Genomic DNA, 19,356 nt, shown 5'->3' with positions numbered 1-19,356 from the left:
GCTCCCTGCAGTGCCTTGGGAATAGTATGTGTGTACAGCCAGACAACCTTTTTGAATTAGCCATTAAGGATTCAGAGCTGTATCCAGTAATCTTACTGCTGACATGAAATCCTCACCTCTCTAGAAAAATGAAAACCCTCCCCCGGATGGTCTAGTACACCTGCACTGAAGTAGTACACAGACCTGTGCTGCTAGAACAAATACAGGGAGTTATACTCACGGTCAAGTCCATTCAAGTAGCGCATCCGTATTTCACAGTGTCCCCACACTGCGCTTACCACTGGATATAGCTTTTTCCCTTTGAGTCCCCGAAACGCAACACCCATGTATTGCCCATCTACAATGAAGCTCAGTGTCCCATCGTCCATGTCCAGAACCACCAGGAAGGAGTCCGGCACAATGAAAGTTTCATCTGGTTCTAAAAAGGCAGGATATGTTTTACTTGGCTGGTTCTTGCCATCATGGTATAGTCTGTTGCGCCCAAGGTCCCACCCCCAAGATTCATGGTTATTTCCTACAAGTGTCGTGTACCCTACTGAATGCAGTGGGGCATCTGCTGTTGCCACCCCGACCACAGCATGCGTGCCTCGCTGCCTCATTGCCCACGTGATCTGCCACACATGCAGTCCTCGTGTATATCCCACTTTGCCTCTGATGGCATCTGTACTCTGAGCCACCGGATGCCGGTGAAATATGAGTTTGTCATCCTCTTTCACAAATACATTCAGCGAGCGATCATCGTTGTTCCAGGAATGCAATAACTGGACTTCATATGATACCGGAGGCATGTCCAGTAGCAGGTCCAGACGTGTGGGTTTGCTGTAGTCGAGTCCTTGGAGTTCCTGTTTCAATGGCCTGTATACAGGGTCCCTCATATCCACAGTCTTTATCCCACCTGTGACCTTCTGACCCATTGTGTGTTCTGATTTTGCCTATTTATAGGCTCCCAAGGCAAGCTCATCGATTTACCCGGCCGCTCCTGCTGTCATTCAGCCCTACAGAAAAGGTTGCTAGGAGACCTTGTCAAGATGTGCACCACTCAGTATTGCCTAATGGATGGAAAGAAAAAACAAGAGATGTTAAACATTAGCACATACAACCTTATATGCAACATTTACAGAGCAGAGTTGTCAGGATAAACAGATTAAAACTTGTCCTTCCTTTCCACCAGCAAGGAAGGGTAACGCACACTACTTATGCACTATACTCTGCATAGCAGAGATAGCATATAGATGATTAAGTAGATAAGTTTCTAATGCCCCCTTCAGAAAGGCACTTGAATTTCTGCTTCTTTGTCTAAGGAAGGTACAGATTCAGCCACCAAAGCTCATCTCTTTACAGTGAATGCACTGCTCCTTATTACTGCATCACTAAACCTTAAGAGAGCACATCTCTATTTAGGCTGCCTCCAGCAAAACTTACTTTCACATCATGATCACCTATACGTTGTTCAGGCTGGAAAATTCAAGAAGAGAGTTTATTCAAGGCAGAAGACTCAGAACACAGTAGACAGTAATGCTTGAGACTTAAATTCTTCCTGATTGTCTTCAGTTGGTAGGAGGACTGAAAACAGTGTCTTGTATAAGCATAATTTTGCCTCCCCCCCCACCCTACCCCCCCAGTTCATACCACAAGGTCAGGCTGAGCAAAACATCCCAGGGAAAGCCCAGGCTGCCCACCAGTATTCACTGCTCCAGCTCCTTCTAACCACCATGGAGGATTTCTTCTCCTGCCAAAGCCATCTCTATAGCTATCCACAGTGGAGCCAAAACACTCGAGGCATTTAATACCGAGAAAAAGTCCAAACAGCTTCAGTCAATTTCTCAAAGATAGACCTGAGTTTACAACTGCATTGTCTTTGGACCCTGTAGTAACATGCTCCAGCTGACTAGTAGCAAGGGACTGGTTTATATGGATAACTGCTCTGCAAAGCTTTAGTCTGACCTGTCCCTAGCAGGAAAGAGGGGCATTACTGAATAAACTTCTCCCTCTGCTGCTCTAGAGAGGTTGAAACTAGCCTTCAGAATGCAAAACATTCCTAAGTATAGCTTCCACTATAGGGAAAGGAAAGCAGGTTGCATTTCAGGAGGGATATATTTGTGTTCTAGCTCAAGAAGATCACGGTTAGACCAGCAAGTAGAACAGGCACTACAAACAGGTCTAGTACCTGCAATGTTTTTCCAGGGTCCAAACCAGCTTATTCACGTAACACACTAGATTGGCACTTTATGTTCTCCTAGCTGGTACTCCAGTGCTTCCTTTGCAGTGCTCCCAGATCTGACAGACAGTAGGTAAAAACAACTAAATTCCAGCCTTCCTTTTTTGGCTGACAGTTGTAAATGGAAGTTCTTGGGGAACCTCTAAGATGTAAACATCTCTTAGAGTAAAGGCTACATACTGCAAAGACACACCCAAGTATTGCCCGTTGTTGTTACGCAGCCATAAATAATTTTTCTTCCCTCAGCACAAACAGTTCCAAACGAGAAATAAAGCATTGAACACAAACCATCTCCCCATTGCATCGATCAAACAAGGTAGGAGCCAGGCAATAAAAATGAACGCTTCTCTGTCTGGAGAGTTACAAACCTTCCACAGATCAGCTGGCAAAGCAGCTAGCAGCCATTGATACAGGTTTGAGGAGACTATTCTCTTCAACCCTGCTAAAGCTTTGCTAAGTACCTTGGAGGCCTGACTGCAAGTCCAAAACAGCAGACAAAACCTGCTGGGTCCAGCCTCTGGGGGACACCCATTCCAGCAGCTATTAGTACTATTAGCCCCACTGAATTACTATAGTCAAGAGAGCAGATAAACCTGCTGTATGATTTTGTCTCAAACCAGCAGCTTCAGTCGGGGCAGCTTCTTTTCTCCAAGAGGAAAAAATCCCCAGCTTCAGAGTCCAGGGAGAGGAGCAAGATTCTTCTCACAGTTTAGCAGTTTTCCTTCCAAATTTCAGAGAAACCTCTAAAAAGTTTAAGCCAGCTTGGCTAGAGATACTAGCTCACTTTGCATACCTCTCCTCCAGCACTGCATCCACCGAAGTGTCTCTGCTCTCACTCAGCAACACAAACAACACTAAGACAGCTGCCAAACTGGGGGCAGCTATTAGGAGAATTAGAAGTGGGAGGGGAGCGAACTAGCTTTCTAAGAAAAAAAGTGTTATTTTAACATTTCCTGAAGTGAAGCAATCATGCAGGGCTCCTGCCAGTTACAGTCACAACACTTACTCACAACCAAGGACCTTATCTGGCATAGAAAATAGAGCATGAATCAGATCTGGTTTAAAAATAAGGTTACTGGACATAGGCAGCAAAGCTTCAGCTAGAAGGTGACAGGGAAGACTCACGTGTGCTCTGAGTTAGGGATCAGTTCACCAGCTTCCCTACAGGTTTTTAGTACTAGTCCAGGGTATGCCATTGGAACAGTGAGCTCAAATCTTGTAGTTTATAAGTAAAACAAGAGACAAGACTACTTTTCCTTTCCTTCCCTTCCCTCCTTTTTTTCAAGTATGAAGAGAAAAATGCCTGAGGTTCTTTAAAAGTCACATCCCAATGCACATTACTGGGCAGCAGCATAGCTATTTCAAACTATTCAGGGACCTCTGATGTACAGCACTGACAGACAGAAGACTGTTCATTAAACAACTGCCATTTAAATAAGGTCCAATCATATTATCAGCTAGTAATATAACTGAGACATCCTGCAAGTTAAATAAGTACCATCCACAACATCAAAACAAATCCTGAATTACACAAGCCAGCTGGTCAACAGCTGAAAACAAGCAAGTAACAGCAAAACCAGTTGAGTGGTCACTGGATGCCAGTACACCACCCTCTCCCAACACATGTGGGTTGTTCTACCCCACAGCTCAGGTGCTTGGGTCCAAGTGTTACCATGACACACAGACTCCCAGCCTCCAAGGGCACAGGCTCCCTTGCTCTGTAAGCCTGAAGAACAGCAATATCTCAAACCAAGTGATCCCAAGAACAAGCCAATACAGACATGAGCTGAGCTGCTGGTGTAGAAGTTCAAGTACACTGTTGTAACTGTCCTCAAGAGACTTTGTCACAACATTACAACAAGTCCTACAGACCCACCTAGTAGGTTGCTTGATATATTTTTTCAACTCAGCACATTTATTGCAAGCAGTTATTCAAGGGTTTAACAGCAGTTCCTCCCAATCATCCCACTGTCCCATCTTTAAGCCCTCATGCCTGTGTGTACTCAAATTCTCAGTTTTATACCTCAAAGCTGACACCAACTCTGCTATGAAGAGATTTCTGAAGTCACTCTAACAGGTGTCTTCCCCGGGAAAAGAACATTAATGCTGACCAGAAGCAATAATTTTTAAAAAGTTTCAGTGCAAGTCATTTGCTCAGGCTGGGATAAAGACCATCAGGCTGCTGAGACAGAACTGAATCATGTTGTGTTCTACAGAAAGCACCAGATGAACTACCTGGCATTCCCAGGGCCTATGGCATATGGACAAAGGCTGTCAACAAGGCACTGGCTAAAGCACACTTGGAAGCCTACAGGCAAATTCAGCTGTTGGAACTTTGATTAGAATAAAGGAACAAAAACACTGGCAGAAGAAAGAGAGGCAGAGATTTCCCAGGAGCTGTACGGTACATGTGAGAACACTGCATAGGAAGCAAGAACCAAAACAAAGACTGCAGGAGTATTGGTGCAGACTGCTTTGAAGCACAAAATGCTCAAGAGAAATAAGAGAATACAATTCTGTGCTCTTCATTAGCAAAACAACGCCTCGTTCATTATGACTTTTTACCTTTTGCCAACATAAGCTTCATCATACTTCTCTCAAGATTACTGCACCAGAAAGGGATCACCACAGTGAAAGACAACAAGGATTTCCGAAGCACATGGGATAGGATACCATCTCACTGCCTGCTCCAAAGAGAAAGCAGCCTTTCCTGAACACAAGCATCACTCATCCCTTGCATTAGTTGTGACTCTTCTCCCAGGCAGACTATTAACACTAGACGAAGGACAATGGCCAGAATAAAGAAGAGAAGGGGGGAAAGACAGAAAAAAGATTGGAACAAAGGTGTTGATTAGAGTGTGAGCAGGCCAGATGTTGAGTACCATATGCTAGGATTGAAGTGCAGCATGGCTCCTTACTAGGGCAAGGCAACAACTCCTGCTCAGAGCTGGCTCCACTGTTCCTGGCACTAGCCTGGTCTAGAACTGCAGAGTGGCATTTTGCCCTACAGTCAAGAAGCACAATTATGCCCTCATTTTTTAAAAGGAAAAGCCTTTTCATGCACAAGACAGTACAGGTACTTTCCCTCAGCAGGACAGACACAGAAAAGCTTACCCTCTTAAATTAATGGATTAATGCCCTGGGCAGCTTGATATGACACACAGCCAGCCATAAATGAAAATACATGCCACAGAATTAGCTACCTCAAAACCTTTGAACTGTTACAAGTTTAAGTACAAATCTAAGCACTGAAAGTGCTTTTATCTATCATATCAACAGCTCAGGCTTGCTGCAATTCTGCTCTGCTTTATAAACATAAGCTCATCCCCGTGATGCTCTGCTCTGCTCCCATGCTATTTTCAGTTTTATTGTTAACCTTCTAGGCTTAAAAGCTTTGGAACGAAATTGTGAGAGTCTCAGAGAAAAATGTTCACTGCTATTTTCAGTGAGAATTAGATCTCCCCTCAGTTTAGCTGTTCAGAGCAAGGAGGCAATTTGCCATACTAGAAAAATATGCCAGGTTTCAGAACAACTGCTTGCTGCAAATAGATCAAGGCAGGAGACAACAAAGACATTTCAATTGAAGGTATCAAATTCCCTGCTGCCGAACAGGGAGAACACAGCTCTGCAAAGAAAAGAATGTATATGGCAGAGCAGAGTTGGTGTCCAACTTCTGGTTAGGCATTGACATGAACCAGGCTAAATAGCCACCTACCAGAGACCTCTCCAGCTGAGGCAGTCATCTTGATTTAGTTCACCAAAATGCCGTGTACAACAGAGCAGAGCCATACTCTGTGCCCATGGCCACATATACCTCCTTCAGCTGGCAGTGAGCCTCATAAAATGCAGCTAAGAACTCAGCTAGGCAGATGTCATGCAGGTAGCAGTCTCAGCTATCCACAGCAGAATATTTTGTCCCCCAGTATGAATCAAACAACTAAACCTTGATTTCAACTACTTCCCTAGTGTGCCCCAAAACCTAGAGGAGCACGTTGCAAACATGAGGCTGAACAGTGCCCCTTAGATTTGCACAATTGGCACAGCTAGATTAAAAACAGTCATCCACATTCAAATCAAGGCTCTGTATTGCTCCCAGACAATTCACCTCATTTCTACCTATGCTGACATTCAAACCCATTCACCTCATCTGAACACGCACTAGAACTGCAATCCAAGCTATCCATACAGTGAACTTAAGCCAAAGAATACTCACCCCAGATGCCCTCATTGTTTTATCTGAAGCCAAAAGGCTGTTCCCGTGCAAGTTTTATCACACAGTGGGAGGTTATTGCAGGTAGCTACGTCTCAAAGTGACATAGGAATTTTAACAGGCTGCTGTGCAGATTTTCAGCTCCATTTGGAAGCAACTTGCACAGCAGCAAGAGCCCTCAAAGTCCCAGTCCAAAATCTGCACAAAAGGCAAAGTATTAGTACTAGCCATTCAGGAGTCACTGTCACTGCTGGTTCCATTAACCAACCCAACTCCTGAGCTGCCAAAGTGATGCCAGAGACTTAGTATAGCATCGGCAGTTCACAGCTGAAAAATCCAGAGCATGAGTTCTAGAAACATCCTCTCCAAAACAAGGGAAAGCAAAAAAACCAACAAACTTACTTGAAGATGCCTGCAGTTGTTTAAGCACCTGTGAGGCACTCAGCCACTGAAAACATCTGTTTTCTTGAGACTGAATACTGGCAAACCATTCTCCTTCAGTTACAAACTTTGCCGTAAAGAAGGACCAGAAACACTTACAAAACATTTGATAGCTTTAGTTCAGAAAACCCATGGCTCCTCACAGGTCCTCCCTTGCTCTGCAGTTCAACACCTACAGGACACCTGTCTGGAACATCAATTACAAGAAAACATGAAGGCTCTGAAATTCCTTGATTCCTGATCCAGTTTTACTCTAAGTCGATTTCTTCAAGTCGGTTTACTGTGGCTCTATTTCCCCCCCATAATATTTAAGTGTACTTCTACATATAAGAGGCCAGACCTTTAAACACCTAGCACACTCTGGGTGCTCTACAGACAATGAATCAGACCCCTGCCCTAAAGATTTCCAGCGTGGAAAACACCTCAGGAGAAGGAAAGAAAATAAATATTCTGCACGTGGTCATTTACTTGCTTACAGCTTTGGAAAGCTTAACTAAAGGGCCCCAGACAGTACTAATAAATGAGACTAAAAAAGCTCACTGCAGTTTTGCTCAGGTTTCCATGATTTTACTAGAAAAACATTACGTAAACTTGGTCCATTTTCTTGGGCTGAATGTTCATCCCCACAAGCCAATAGACACAGGAGCTACTCTACTCCTAGTTTGCTGACTAACTGGCTGGCAGCAGCTTACCTGGGGTCACCTTTCACATCCTTCAGATATGTGCACAACTAGTATGTCAGAAACCCCCCACAAAGACCCTTCACAGTGCTAGCCCTTCTTTAACATGATCTCTAGAAGCTGCTTCAACACCAGAGGTTTTCCCCTTCCTCCCTTGGTGGTGCTGAGACCAGATCTCTTGATCATGTAGGCCTTGCGTAAAACCAAGCTAAAAGCCAAGATGAATTGGCAATGCTACAAAAACATCCTAACCGGGGTGGAGAGGGAAGAACTCACATGCCTCACATAGCATTCAAACTTTAGCCCCAAAGAACCAGGACACTCAATTTTCCCTAGTGTTAATTCTTTGCATCAAAAATATACCACCTTACTTGCACTGTGTATTTCTGCCTACTGCAGAAAGTGGTCACAAGAAAGCTGTAACACCCCATCCAGCACGGATGCAAGCACTTCACCAGCTTTCTGGCTTCAGCACCCTTCCCACCCCACTAAATATTGATCCAACCTTGGGGAAAAAAAGTAAGCTCACCTACGCTGTTGAAGTTTCCCAGTGCTGTGTTAGCAGAGACCAAGCAGCTACAGAACAGATGACAGGAACAACCGCACCAACAACATGGTTAGAGCTAGTTTTGGAGTGTTGCAATTTTGCTTAGATCAGAGCTGGGCAGGCAACCCTCATTGCATAGCGTTGGTTTTGGCAGCACCGTCAGCCTCGCTGCTATATTGCGCTACAGAGAGTTGCCACAGGGGCAACTTCCTCAGCCCCACCTACCGAAGAGCAGAAGTAGCTTGGCTCAGCAGGTTTCGCTGTTGGCAGGGCTGAGTGGCCTCCACAGAAAGTGAAACTGCAGTCAGAAGAGGTTGGGCAAGAAAGAATTAAGAAAGATGGCACGTGTCCCAGCAAACAGCAAAAAGGAAAACCCTCCAGCGGAGTAATAGGCCCCTGACAAGTAACTGTGCTCGAGATTTGCCTGGGATAGGGAGAACACCGCACTTAGTATTTGGCAGTGCTTGATTTACCTAGACTACAAAATTAGCAAGCTGCCTTGCAAAGCAAACAGCCTCATTCATCTACTAAGCAGACACCACGAGCTCTGCTCTTCTGTACACGAGGCAGCTAGCATAAGCATGCCCACCCTGAAACATACCAGAAAAGGTTTCTGTCCAAGGAAGCCAAGGGCATATCATTGTACAATACTGCTAGGACTTGTAACCACTAAGAAACAGCTTGTCTACATGAACACAGCACTCCAACATTCCTCTCCTTGGGATGATTCAGACAGTTTCTGAAGAAGTCTTCTAGCTCTTCTTGCAATGTTGAAAGGCAGTGTGATGAAGGCAGCACGCCCTCTTACACCAGGTATGGAGTGTCTGGTTCTCCAAAGCAAAGCACTGAAGTTACTCAGAGCAGCACATCTGAGTAAATTAAAACCTGAAGTAACAACAACCACCCATCCTCAACTAAGCCACTTACTAGAAACCAACTTGGCAAGTTTCCACTGTCCACGCACCCAGACAGTTCCTGTTAACTGCAGTGCTGCATAATCTAGCAGAAAATACAACTAAGCAACAGAAGAGAGGTTACTTTGCAAAGTATTCGTAGTGATGGAAGCAAGTCGGACAAAAGGAGTTCCCCAAGTTCCTGCCAGAGATCTCTCCTATTAAAGGCTAGTCGTAAGTGGCAGCTTTGGTTGCAGAGAAACTAAGATATTTCTTTTTCATTTAAAGTGAATTCAAGCTGGTTTTCCTCACAGAGGAAGTTTAGTGAATGTTTCAAAAAGGTCATTAGACTCTTTACAGCTCTACATAAGGTAGCTCCCAGGTACCTTATGAATGCAAACTGCATATTAAAGACAAGACACAATGTTTCCTCAAGGCTCTTTAAAATAGCTTCTCAGAGGCAGATTCCAACCCTTTGCCTGCTCTGGCAATACCATCTTTGGTGGGCATCAAGTCTTAAAATGGTCAAATATTTGGAGTTAAGTTTTCCTTTTCACTCAAACCCTGTACTTAAAGTGACAGACTCTCTTCCCTAATAAGCCTTCAGAACCACAGCATAACGTGTTCTTCCACAGCCTCTCCCACTTAAGACTAACACGCACTCACAGGCACAGCACTAAGAGCAGCATACCATGCTGACATAATGGCTCTGTCCACCGGCACAATCCATGACCTCTCATCCATCCCACATGCCTGAGCATACTTTGTATTGTATTACAGAAAGGATTGTTTCGTAACAGTTAGGTCGGGCTGGAGACTTTCCTTAAAGGACAAATGGTAGTAAAGTATCTCATCAAGACCTCTGCTTCCTTGCCTCCCTCAAGCAGCAGAGGAAACCAGCCTGAGCGCTAGTAACCTGCATCAATAAAGAAGCTGGAATCAGCTTTTTAGAAGACTCAGTCACTGCATGCCATTATGTTCTTGGCATGAGGCACTGTTAGTCCATCCTCCTATGGTCAGTCTACTTAGACCAGTGCTCTAAAGCAATCCTTTTGTACCTTTTCCAAAACTACCTTGAGGACGCTTTGTCCTCGGTATTCTGAGGACAGCAGCATTAAAAAGCTATGTAGGTGTCCTGGGTTCGGAGGTTAAACAATTACTACTGCTGGCTTCAGACCTGTGCATTACCAACAGCACAGTTTCTCCTTACTGTCTTGTCTGATGTGTCCATTTCCTTTCCACCCTTACTCATGGTCTGTGGCCTTTACAGAGCAAAAGCTGTGTTCAAGTCAGGACAATGAGACTCTGGCTCAAAATAGTTCATTTATTGGTAGTGTAACATACAGATGTTAAAAGGAGTTAGGCAATTTGCTCTCATTTCCCAGCATGTTAGTTTTACAACAGAAGTTTACTCCTAACATATATATCCCTAACATTGCAGACCACCACCACACAGGCATACAAGTGCCTGTACTGCAGAGTAAGCAGCATTATATGGCATAAGAAGGGTTGCTAAGTTGACCACAAGGCCTGAGAGAAGCAATGGCAAAGTATGCACAGTGAGTAGGAGCTGACCGAACAGTCCAGAAAGCCAGCAACTAAAGCCCTTCCCCATAGGGCAGGATGGAGCCCTGAGTTTACCATCCCACATTGAACTGACAGCTCTGCATCTTAGCTAAGCACGAAGAAATTTAGCCAGAGCCCTTTCCCATGTCCCACACCTGCAGCTGCAGCACTGACCTTCCTTACACCTCTCCCCTTTGCTCCTCTCTAACCTCCTTCTGGTCTAGAACATTAATTTGTAGCCAACTGGTGAAGTGCTATTTTCCAGAAGCAACTTTAAACTCTGTATTGCAGCAAGTATTTACAGGCAGCTGTTACAAACCGAGAAGGCTGACTTGATGAACTTGGGTTCCAGGTAGAATTCAGCATCTGAATCATGCTTGCTGACACAAAACAGATTGTCACATGCTCAGATGACAGCTCAGCTAGCAGCCTAACCATCTGCCTGTGGCTCTCAAGTTAGCAATATGTACAAATGAATTGCAGACATCACTTGTTTTTAATGCAGAAGTTGTGGACAAGCTATAGTGGGGACATACTGCTGATGAAGATCAGATGTGTCAAGTTCAGCTTTGCACCACAGATCTGCACTCCAGATAGATTCTTTTGGAGGAGATAGCAGAACAGCTGTGGTTTGGCAGCTAGGTCTGAGCTGAGACAGCACCTGTACGTGGTGTTATAGAAGCAGGAAGATCCACACAGTTCCCTTCTTCCTGAAAGAAAGTATAGGGAGATGTGACAGCAGGGGCACAACGCAATGCAGCCACTCCAGACCGAAAGCCTGGAGAAAAACTAGTAAGTTGTTGCAATTACTGTGCCCTTATGTACAGCCCTATTCCCACTCAAAGTGCTTTGCACACTGTCATCAGCACAGCCATTCTGGAGTGCAAGCTGTTTACAGCTGATGCACTGGTTTGAGCAGCTTATGGGAGGCTATAGCACTCCAGCTACAACATGTTCCACCAGCACAGCAAGTTCTCTGCATGCTTCAGCATGCAGATACCCATTTAGAGAACACAGCAGCACCAAATCAAATGTCTTCCAGACCAGGCAAGACATACTTCCCACATACCAGGTTCTCATCTCGCTGGTAACATTTGGCAATGTCCTATTTTTTTAGCTCCTGGTACCATTTCCAGGCTAGATCCATCAGACAAGTGATGCTTTTCCTCATTGCTTGTGTCAAGGATCCATCTTCTGGGGATGGAGTTTGCTTGTATTGAAATTAAGCCTGTTTGATACAACTATGGAAGGCTGCTTCCAGGTTGCTTCAGTGCAGTCTTTGCCTTAAGAAAAAGGCACTAGTGTCTCAGGAGAGCTTATTCCAATGAGAAAAAAAAGCTAGGCTAGCATAGATACACCAACTGCAGAAGTCACCTGCAAAAGGCACAGTCTTTTCACGCTTCTGATTTCTTTACATGCACTCAAGAGATGGCTCTATTATCTGCTTGCAGACTAAGTACTATGGGAAATAAGTTACATCAGTAGCAGGAAGGAAGGTCACATGCAACCTTTTTTCACCCTTACCCAGACATTCACCTTTCTTACATCTTTGTACCTGTCCAACCACCTTTAATTGAGTTTTTCCTTATGTTATTGAGACTTTGCATGTAAACAAGCACTGCTTCCAGAGGAAGCCTCACATTCCTGTAAGGTTAAAATCTATGCTTGGCACATCGCAAACACAAAAAGCAGTTTTATAAACAAGCTGCACTTGAAAGACTAGCTTGCAGGACTGAACTACCAAGTACACTGTCTAACAGTACTTGTCTTACAACTTCCCTATCCTTCAGCAGCCAACTCCATGCTGCTTTTCTACTGCCTCACATTCTTAAAATTAACACAGAGCCCAGTTTTTAAAAATTCTTCTATAACCAAGGATTATACTGAGGCTTCTGTTAAGATAACATATAGTATTGCCCTTAGATAAAAACTCTTTCAGAGAATGGGGCTGTCATTTTATCTGTACAAGGAGCTTAGCAACTCCAAGACCACCAAGCACTAATGCAGCCAGCACGGAAGTATCTCAAATGAGCTTATCTTCAGGACCTGTAGGTTAGATGACTACTCAGGAAGAAGTCTCAGGGTTTTCCAGGGCCCTACTTAGTCCATCCTCACAAAAAGTCAAGAGAAGAACAAGCATTTAGAAAGACCACTTTAAAACCTAAACTGCAAATTTATCAACAAAGGACAAAGTCGCATCAGGAAAATGAACAGGAACAACAAGGGACTGAAGAGGCACCTGCCCTGACAAAGCTAAACTACAACACTGGTCTGCTTTAGCTTCCCAGTCAAAAGTATTTCAAAACACAGTGACTAGGTTGGTCAGCTACTCAGAAGCTTTTGTTGAAAACTGATCTGGAAGTGGGGAGAAGCAGGGGAAGCACGACAGTCTACCCTTTCACTGTAGTTACTGGCTGGACCAAAGGATGACCATCAGGTCAGGCCTCATTCCAGTGAAATAAAACAGTCCAACATTCTATTAGTTACTGTTTTCTCTTCCTCCAGCCCTTCCCATCTCGCTCCCTCACACTGCTGCACCAATGCAAGCATTTGTGCAATCACACTGAAGGCTGAACTGGGGAACCAATCCAGGATGATATTGTTCCCCAAGCTGTTTCACTGCCCTGCGCTACAGACATTTGCCCCAGCTCACATGAGGAACAGAAGCAAGCAGCAATTATTTTGACAGCCACTACCCTCCAGAAGCCATTCAGTAGGTAGAGTAGTAAAACCATTCAGCACTGGTGTTTGAAAAAATAAAGTCAGCACCTGGCCAAGTTACCATGCCTCCCTAATGTTTCTCCCTCCTTCCCTCCAGCACTGGAGCCATAATATCCCAAGACAGGCTGCATTTAGAAAGGCATTTCCTCCACAATTAAGCCACCATAAATTTTAAATAGTAGATGTTTATGTTCAGAGCTATTTGCATTAAAGAAGCCCACATAATCCATAATAAGCCACCCTCTTGCACAAGAACTCCCTGCTTTTAGTTATTTCCCCGCTTACTAATTTGCAGCCTACACAGCCCACTGTCCATCCCTCACATCCATTTAAGTATCTTGATTCATTAGTTTTGTCTGATAATCAGTAGGTGGGAGCAATGGGTGGAAAGAATGAAGCTTGGTGTTTCTACCTCTGTCCAGAGTTTCCATTCCTGCATCAAAAGCACTTTTTTGCTATGACTGCAAGATTGGCCAACAAAACAAGCCACCAAAGGACAAAGGTTTTGGTAACAAAGCACTGCTTTCCCCTTTAAACAGTTAACAGTGGATCACTGCAGCTTACTGCTAGCCGCAGCTACATTAAAAGAAATCCATGTTGAAGTTCTCAGCAGTCACCTACCAAAAATCCCCTTCTGTCTCCTTCCTAGGTGACAGCAGGGCAGAGCAAAGACACTTGTATGTCTGCATCTTGTGCTATCCTCTCCCAGCTCATGGGATGTCAGCCTCCTGTTTTAGTTAGCCTTTGCCTAGAAGCAAATTTTTAGAAAGCCTTTCTCGTATGCTATGTGTTTGAACGAAAAGGGGGAAGCAACATGGTTGGGCTTGTCATAGGCTTAAGAGTAAATCTAGGATATCCCCATTGTTGGCAGTGCTAGTTTAGAAGTCCTAGTTTTTTTCCAGGATAGCTGCTGTGCTGCTTTCAGCGGGCAGAATAAGGCAACGCAAAACACCTCCACAAACACAGAGAGCCCATCAAGAGTCGAATGAAGTCACCCAGTACACACCAAGTACTAATACCTGCATAAGAACAGGAACTGAGCCCTTACTGTATTAGAGTCACATAGATTTAGGTATTATAGACCTGAAAAGCAGCATTTTCTCAAAAAGATGGCTTGAAAATGTAAGGTGCGCAGCAGATTGTGAGGATTTCGATCCCTGCTCCTAAAAGGAACACAGCATACTCTGTCAGGAGACTTGTAGCATCCAGCAGGATTCCTTCTCTCAGGAAAACCATCTGCAGTTTGAGCTATTTTAATATTAAAGTTGCCCAGCTACTGCCTTCTCCTTCCTCTTTTCATTTTATGATGTCACAAGTACTGCTAACAGTAAAGCAAAAATCCCCACAACAGAGCAGCTGCCAAGCACCAGATTACTCAGCCTGTTGCCCTCAAATACAGTAACTGTGTCTGAAGCTTCAGTACATGTATCTACATCAAATACATCTATGCCAGAGGGGAAGTTCCACAAGTGTCTGGTACCCGCTCATCAGCGCTAAAGAAAAAGCATAGTTGAAATCTGGGCCATGTACTAGAAGCAAATAATTCTTGGTCCATTTCAACAGTGTCTCTCTGCTCCCTCCAAGCAGAGCATTAGATTCTTACAGTACCACAAACAGAATATTGTTCTCTACAAAAGAGGGCAGAGCAGCACATTCAGTCACAGCAAAATCAGAGCCTTACGGTGCAGAACTGAAGTTATGTTCCATCCCTGCTTCACTGCCACTCGGCTTGAGAACCTTCAGCACATCACTTCCTCGGATCTGCATTTCCCCCATTTAGACGGGCAGCAATACTACTACCAACCTACCATGTAGGGTAGGAGAAAATGCTTTTTGTATGATTAGAAGGTCAGTTAAAGTGTTGCATACTTATTGCATCACAGGGAGAGAATTGGGGCAAAAGGTGAAGGTGAACAACAGGACCACAGAGGATGCCCCACGAACTGCCTGCTACTAAGGAGCAAATTCCAAGGCCCAACACACTAGATATCCAGCAGGACAGTATTCAGTTCCTCCTCACAAAAAGCTGCTTTGTCCCTGACATTTAAGGAAGCAAAAGTTAACTTTTCTTCTCCAGTTTTACAATTTATTTACATTTGCATCCTCAGCAGCTCAGTTGGCCTCCTTTTCCTCACATTCAACAATCATGCTCCACTTCCAAGTTCATCGCTTTCACCCTCCTTTTTACAGTCTGCATTTAGTCACTGTGTAGATCTCTGTCACAGCAATCCCACCACAGTCAGGAGGATGGATGTAGAATGACTCCCATCCAATTATGCAAGCTTGCTGCTATTTTTCAAGGAGGAAATAAGCAAGCCCCTCAGTCAGGAACTAATGAGTTTCCTGACTGAGTCTTTTCCACCTGATCAGATACTATGACAATCAAATCATGAGACAAAATTCATTCTATAACCCTGGAGCTTAATACAGTTAAGGACCTCTGCATAGCTACTGTGTCCTTCTACACATGACCAGTGCTGTAGCATAACCCAACCTATGCAGAGCTTTAAGTAGAAAAAAAGGGCCGAGAAGGATGCAGTATAACAAGCCCAACTTCTCCCCAAGCTCTTTCCTTCCACCAGCTCAAAAACTACTGCTAGCAGTATCTTGTCACCAGCAGCCTGCCTCAGCCTGTACAATAGGTTTCCCTCCACCCTTTCACCAACAGGTCAAGAGATTAAGTTAATTGTGCTCCTTTGACCTATCATGATAGTCATGTCCCTCTTTAGAGGGTGGCTGACATCAAACGGTCAAACTAAGTGCCAAGCCTAGAAGCACTGCAGTTCAGTAACTGGTTTTTTATATCTTCTCTAATTGAACATCATGTAACAAGCCTGGAAGGTAGACAGCACGGCTGCTAAGGCCTTGGGCAGGATTGCTTGGAAAGAAAAATATTTCCAAAGCTACATTTGACTGATGTTAGTTATACTTTGCAAGTCAGATCTGTCATCCTGTGGATTTAAGGGATATGAACTTTTTCCCTACAATACTGAACAGGAAGATAGTTTGCCTTGTTAATCATTTCCCGACATCTCAAGCACCTTTTAAGGACACAATTCAGGATGCTGCTCCTTCTATAAATCCAGAAAGCAGAGGGAAGCTGCTTGGTCAGTGTACTGTCTGCTTTCTCAAAACTTAGTCCTTCACTGCTCCCTGCGAAAGGATCCCTCAGTTACGTCTCTCCTACCACATTCTTCCAGCATCCCAGAAGGGACAAACAACCAGCAAAAGCTAGTTCCATTGTCCAGCCCACAGCACTGCAACAAGTTTTCAAAGGTTTCAGAGGCAATGCGCTGTACCAAGTACTGGCAATTGCTATGACAAAATAAACCCCTATATGATGACCTCCTGCCATATGGATGGATGGGCTCAGAAGAAGAGAAAGCAAGCTTATGTGGTTGCTTTGACAGCCTAGAAACACTGGTGTCCTTCCAAGGACAGCCTGCTCTAAAGGGAACAATACTATTGTCAAAGCAAAAGGACTTGCAACTACTAAGTATTCAGCAATGCTGCAGGATAGGGGGTAGTTGTGAAGTTAAATCAGAGTCAAATTTTGTTTTGTAGCTCACCTTTGACATTGAGACAAGACTGGAAGAAAGCTTTTTTTATACAAGTGTTTAATTAAAAGTAAAGAAGTTTAGTAGTGATACTGAGGCTTGAAAGAAGTAACTCATCTCCTCTGTGTTTCAGGGCAATTTGTAGGACAGAAATTGGTTATGAGAGTTTCATAGACAAGCTGAGAAACACAACCAAAAACCCCAGATTCTAGCCTGACTACGCAGGAGATGGCTCTTGTTGTCTATCAACTAATAAAGCAGCCTACCCACTTGCAGAATTTAACTCTTCTATCACAGCAAGATGCCTATACAAGCTTATTTCATAGAATCATAGACTAATTCAGGCTGGAAAGGACCTCAAGGAGGTCTCTAGTACAATCTCCTTCTCAAAGCAGGGTCAGACTAGGTTACTCAGAGCTTCATCCAGTTTAGTCTTGTAAACCTTCAAAAAAAGAGACTGTACAACCTCTGGGCAACCGGTTCCAATGTTTGACAAGCCTCATGGTGACAAAACTTCTCCTTACACTTCAGGTTATGCATCTTCCTCCCTGTTCAAGTCATTCCAGTTTCTTAATCAGCCAGTTTCACCTTGAATTTAGTATTAATCCTCAGGTCAAATCCTTAACAAGTGAACATAGTTCAGCCTCTTGTACTAGCTGTTAGTGCCTTCTTACTGGACAGTAATATAAACACAGATTTAGTTCACAGGTCTTTCTGTCTTACCTTGCCACATGGAAAAACTCAGCATTCCTCTACAATGTTTGTGCAGATCCCTTCATCCTGGGCTTGTTAAGTGTTGAAAAAGAAGACTGAAGTTACATCCTCATGTACAAAGATCCAGTAGATCTTTCACAGCATAAACTATAGATTCAGGTCTTTCCTGTCCCGAGGTCTGTGGAGACTGAAGGTGTCACCACTGAAGACAAAAACCTCAGAACAGGAGACAGTCGAGTCACTGAGGAAGTGATTTTTTTTTTTCATATTGTTTAAGAAACCACTCTGTTCACTTAGCCAAAGGGTATTTTCAGAAGTCAACACCCCTACACATGCATCCAGAGCAGGAGCTCATCACACAATCATGACAAGTTCTTTAAATCAAGTTTAGGCTTCCTAACCTGAAAGCCTGTCAGATTCTTCAATGCCTCCAGCACCTGCCTATATGCAAAAAAACTTTGTGGCCTCCCTCAGTAAGTCTGGTAGTTTCAGTAGGACCAGGTAGACAAAAAACATTTCCACTTTCAAAAAATACCTTTTGCAATTCATCTCCAAAAGCATCCAACTTCTACAGTTTTCAGAAGGCATTTCCCCTAGCCCCTACTCTCAAATGAGATCTTGGACCCATAACCTCCACATCAGGTACGCCTCTGCTGCATCAGATAGTTCTTGTAACATGCTAAATGACAACAGCAGCATCTTTTCTTCCATGTCCTGACCACTAGCCAAGCCAACCGTGGCCTAATTTCAGGAATTCTTCATTCCGCAAAGTCACCTGCCACATAAGCAATGCTGTGGCTCAACCTACCCACCAGCTGCCCTCCCTACGAGGACAGGCATGCTTCGGCATCCCCCTTGGAAACAATCCTCCCAATGCATGCAGCTTAGCCATATCACCCTTTAAGAAGTATTGCACCTTACAGGAACAGGGCTCATCTTTAAGTGGTAAAGACGAAAGCCAGAAGCTGGATGTTCAGACAAACCTCACGCCCAGTAGAAGTCTTTGAAGGCAGGAAGGCTAGAGAGGGCAGAGTGGACTGGGAAAAAACACCACTGTCTGGCTAGAGGATACAGATTGCTTCACTACCACAATGAAGTGACTGAAGACTTGTGTTCTCCTCAGCTCCTTCCCCCTGCTGTGCTCCACCTTGAACTATGTGGTTGGCACTCTTGCGATAGTATTAGCCACGCACTGCAGCTTATAATCAGCTGGAAGGAAAACAATCTGCAGGAACACAGTGCATCAACATCAGTATCTGCGACCCTCTTTCCCATGTACAGCCTCACCTCAAGAGGCTCAGCTTCTTCTATACCTCCCACCCAAAAAGAAGAGTCACAGATGTTCCCAGGCAAGGAGGGATCTGCATGTTAACTTAGAGCAAGCAGGGTTCAGGAGCTTCCAACCCTCAGATTCACTTCAAAGGAACACAGAATTACCTTCGAGATAAAAACAACAGTTTTATTACTGAAGTTAACTAGGTACTTTGCTTTGAAATACAATTTCTTCCCCTGCATCAAAGGGCTGTTAATTTTAGTCTTGTAGCAAAAAAGAAGAAGAAATGAAAGCAGCATCTGCTTGGAAGAGATGAATGCAAGATAAAAGGTGTCTGTGACAGAAAGCTGGCAGCAGCCTTATGTTTCCTATTCAAGTTTGATCTGGGAACAACAACCCTTGAAACATAACAAAAGCTGTGGAAAAACCCTTTCCAAATCCAACAACATAGCCGGAAGATGCAATTTCTCTTCTCCAATTGCTGCAACAGCCAGTTGGGATGAAGAGCACAGACAAATCCAAACTTGCTATCCCAG

At 44.1% G+C, this 19,356-nt stretch overlaps 1 protein-coding gene across 3 annotated transcripts in view; it reads right to left on the bottom strand.

Annotated features, from left to right (window-relative positions):
* Positions 1–19,356, bottom strand: part of SPSB1 (splA/ryanodine receptor domain and SOCS box containing 1) — a 39,344-nt gene that overhangs the window by 5,652 nt on the left and 14,336 nt on the right. The window contains exons 1-2 of one of the 3 annotated variants that reach the window (XM_052792144.1): positions 8,079–8,821; positions 221–1,049 (exon numbers count right to left, since the gene is read on the bottom strand). In XM_052792144.1, the coding sequence (XP_052648104.1) occupies positions 221–914 (694 nt within the window). In that variant the 5' untranslated portion in view covers positions 915–1,049; positions 8,079–8,821. Of the gene's footprint in view, positions 1–220; positions 1,050–3,011; positions 3,133–8,078; positions 8,822–19,356 lie in introns of those variants that run through there. The other 2 variants (XM_052792145.1, XM_052792143.1) reach the window with 2 other exon arrangements.

Source organism: Harpia harpyja, chromosome 7 (genome assembly GCF_026419915.1).
Source record: "Harpia harpyja isolate bHarHar1 chromosome 7, bHarHar1 primary haplotype, whole genome shotgun sequence".
NCBI classification, from domain to species: Eukaryota; Metazoa; Chordata; class Aves; order Accipitriformes; family Accipitridae; genus Harpia; species Harpia harpyja.
This window is presented reverse-complemented; position numbering and strand designations above follow the sequence as displayed.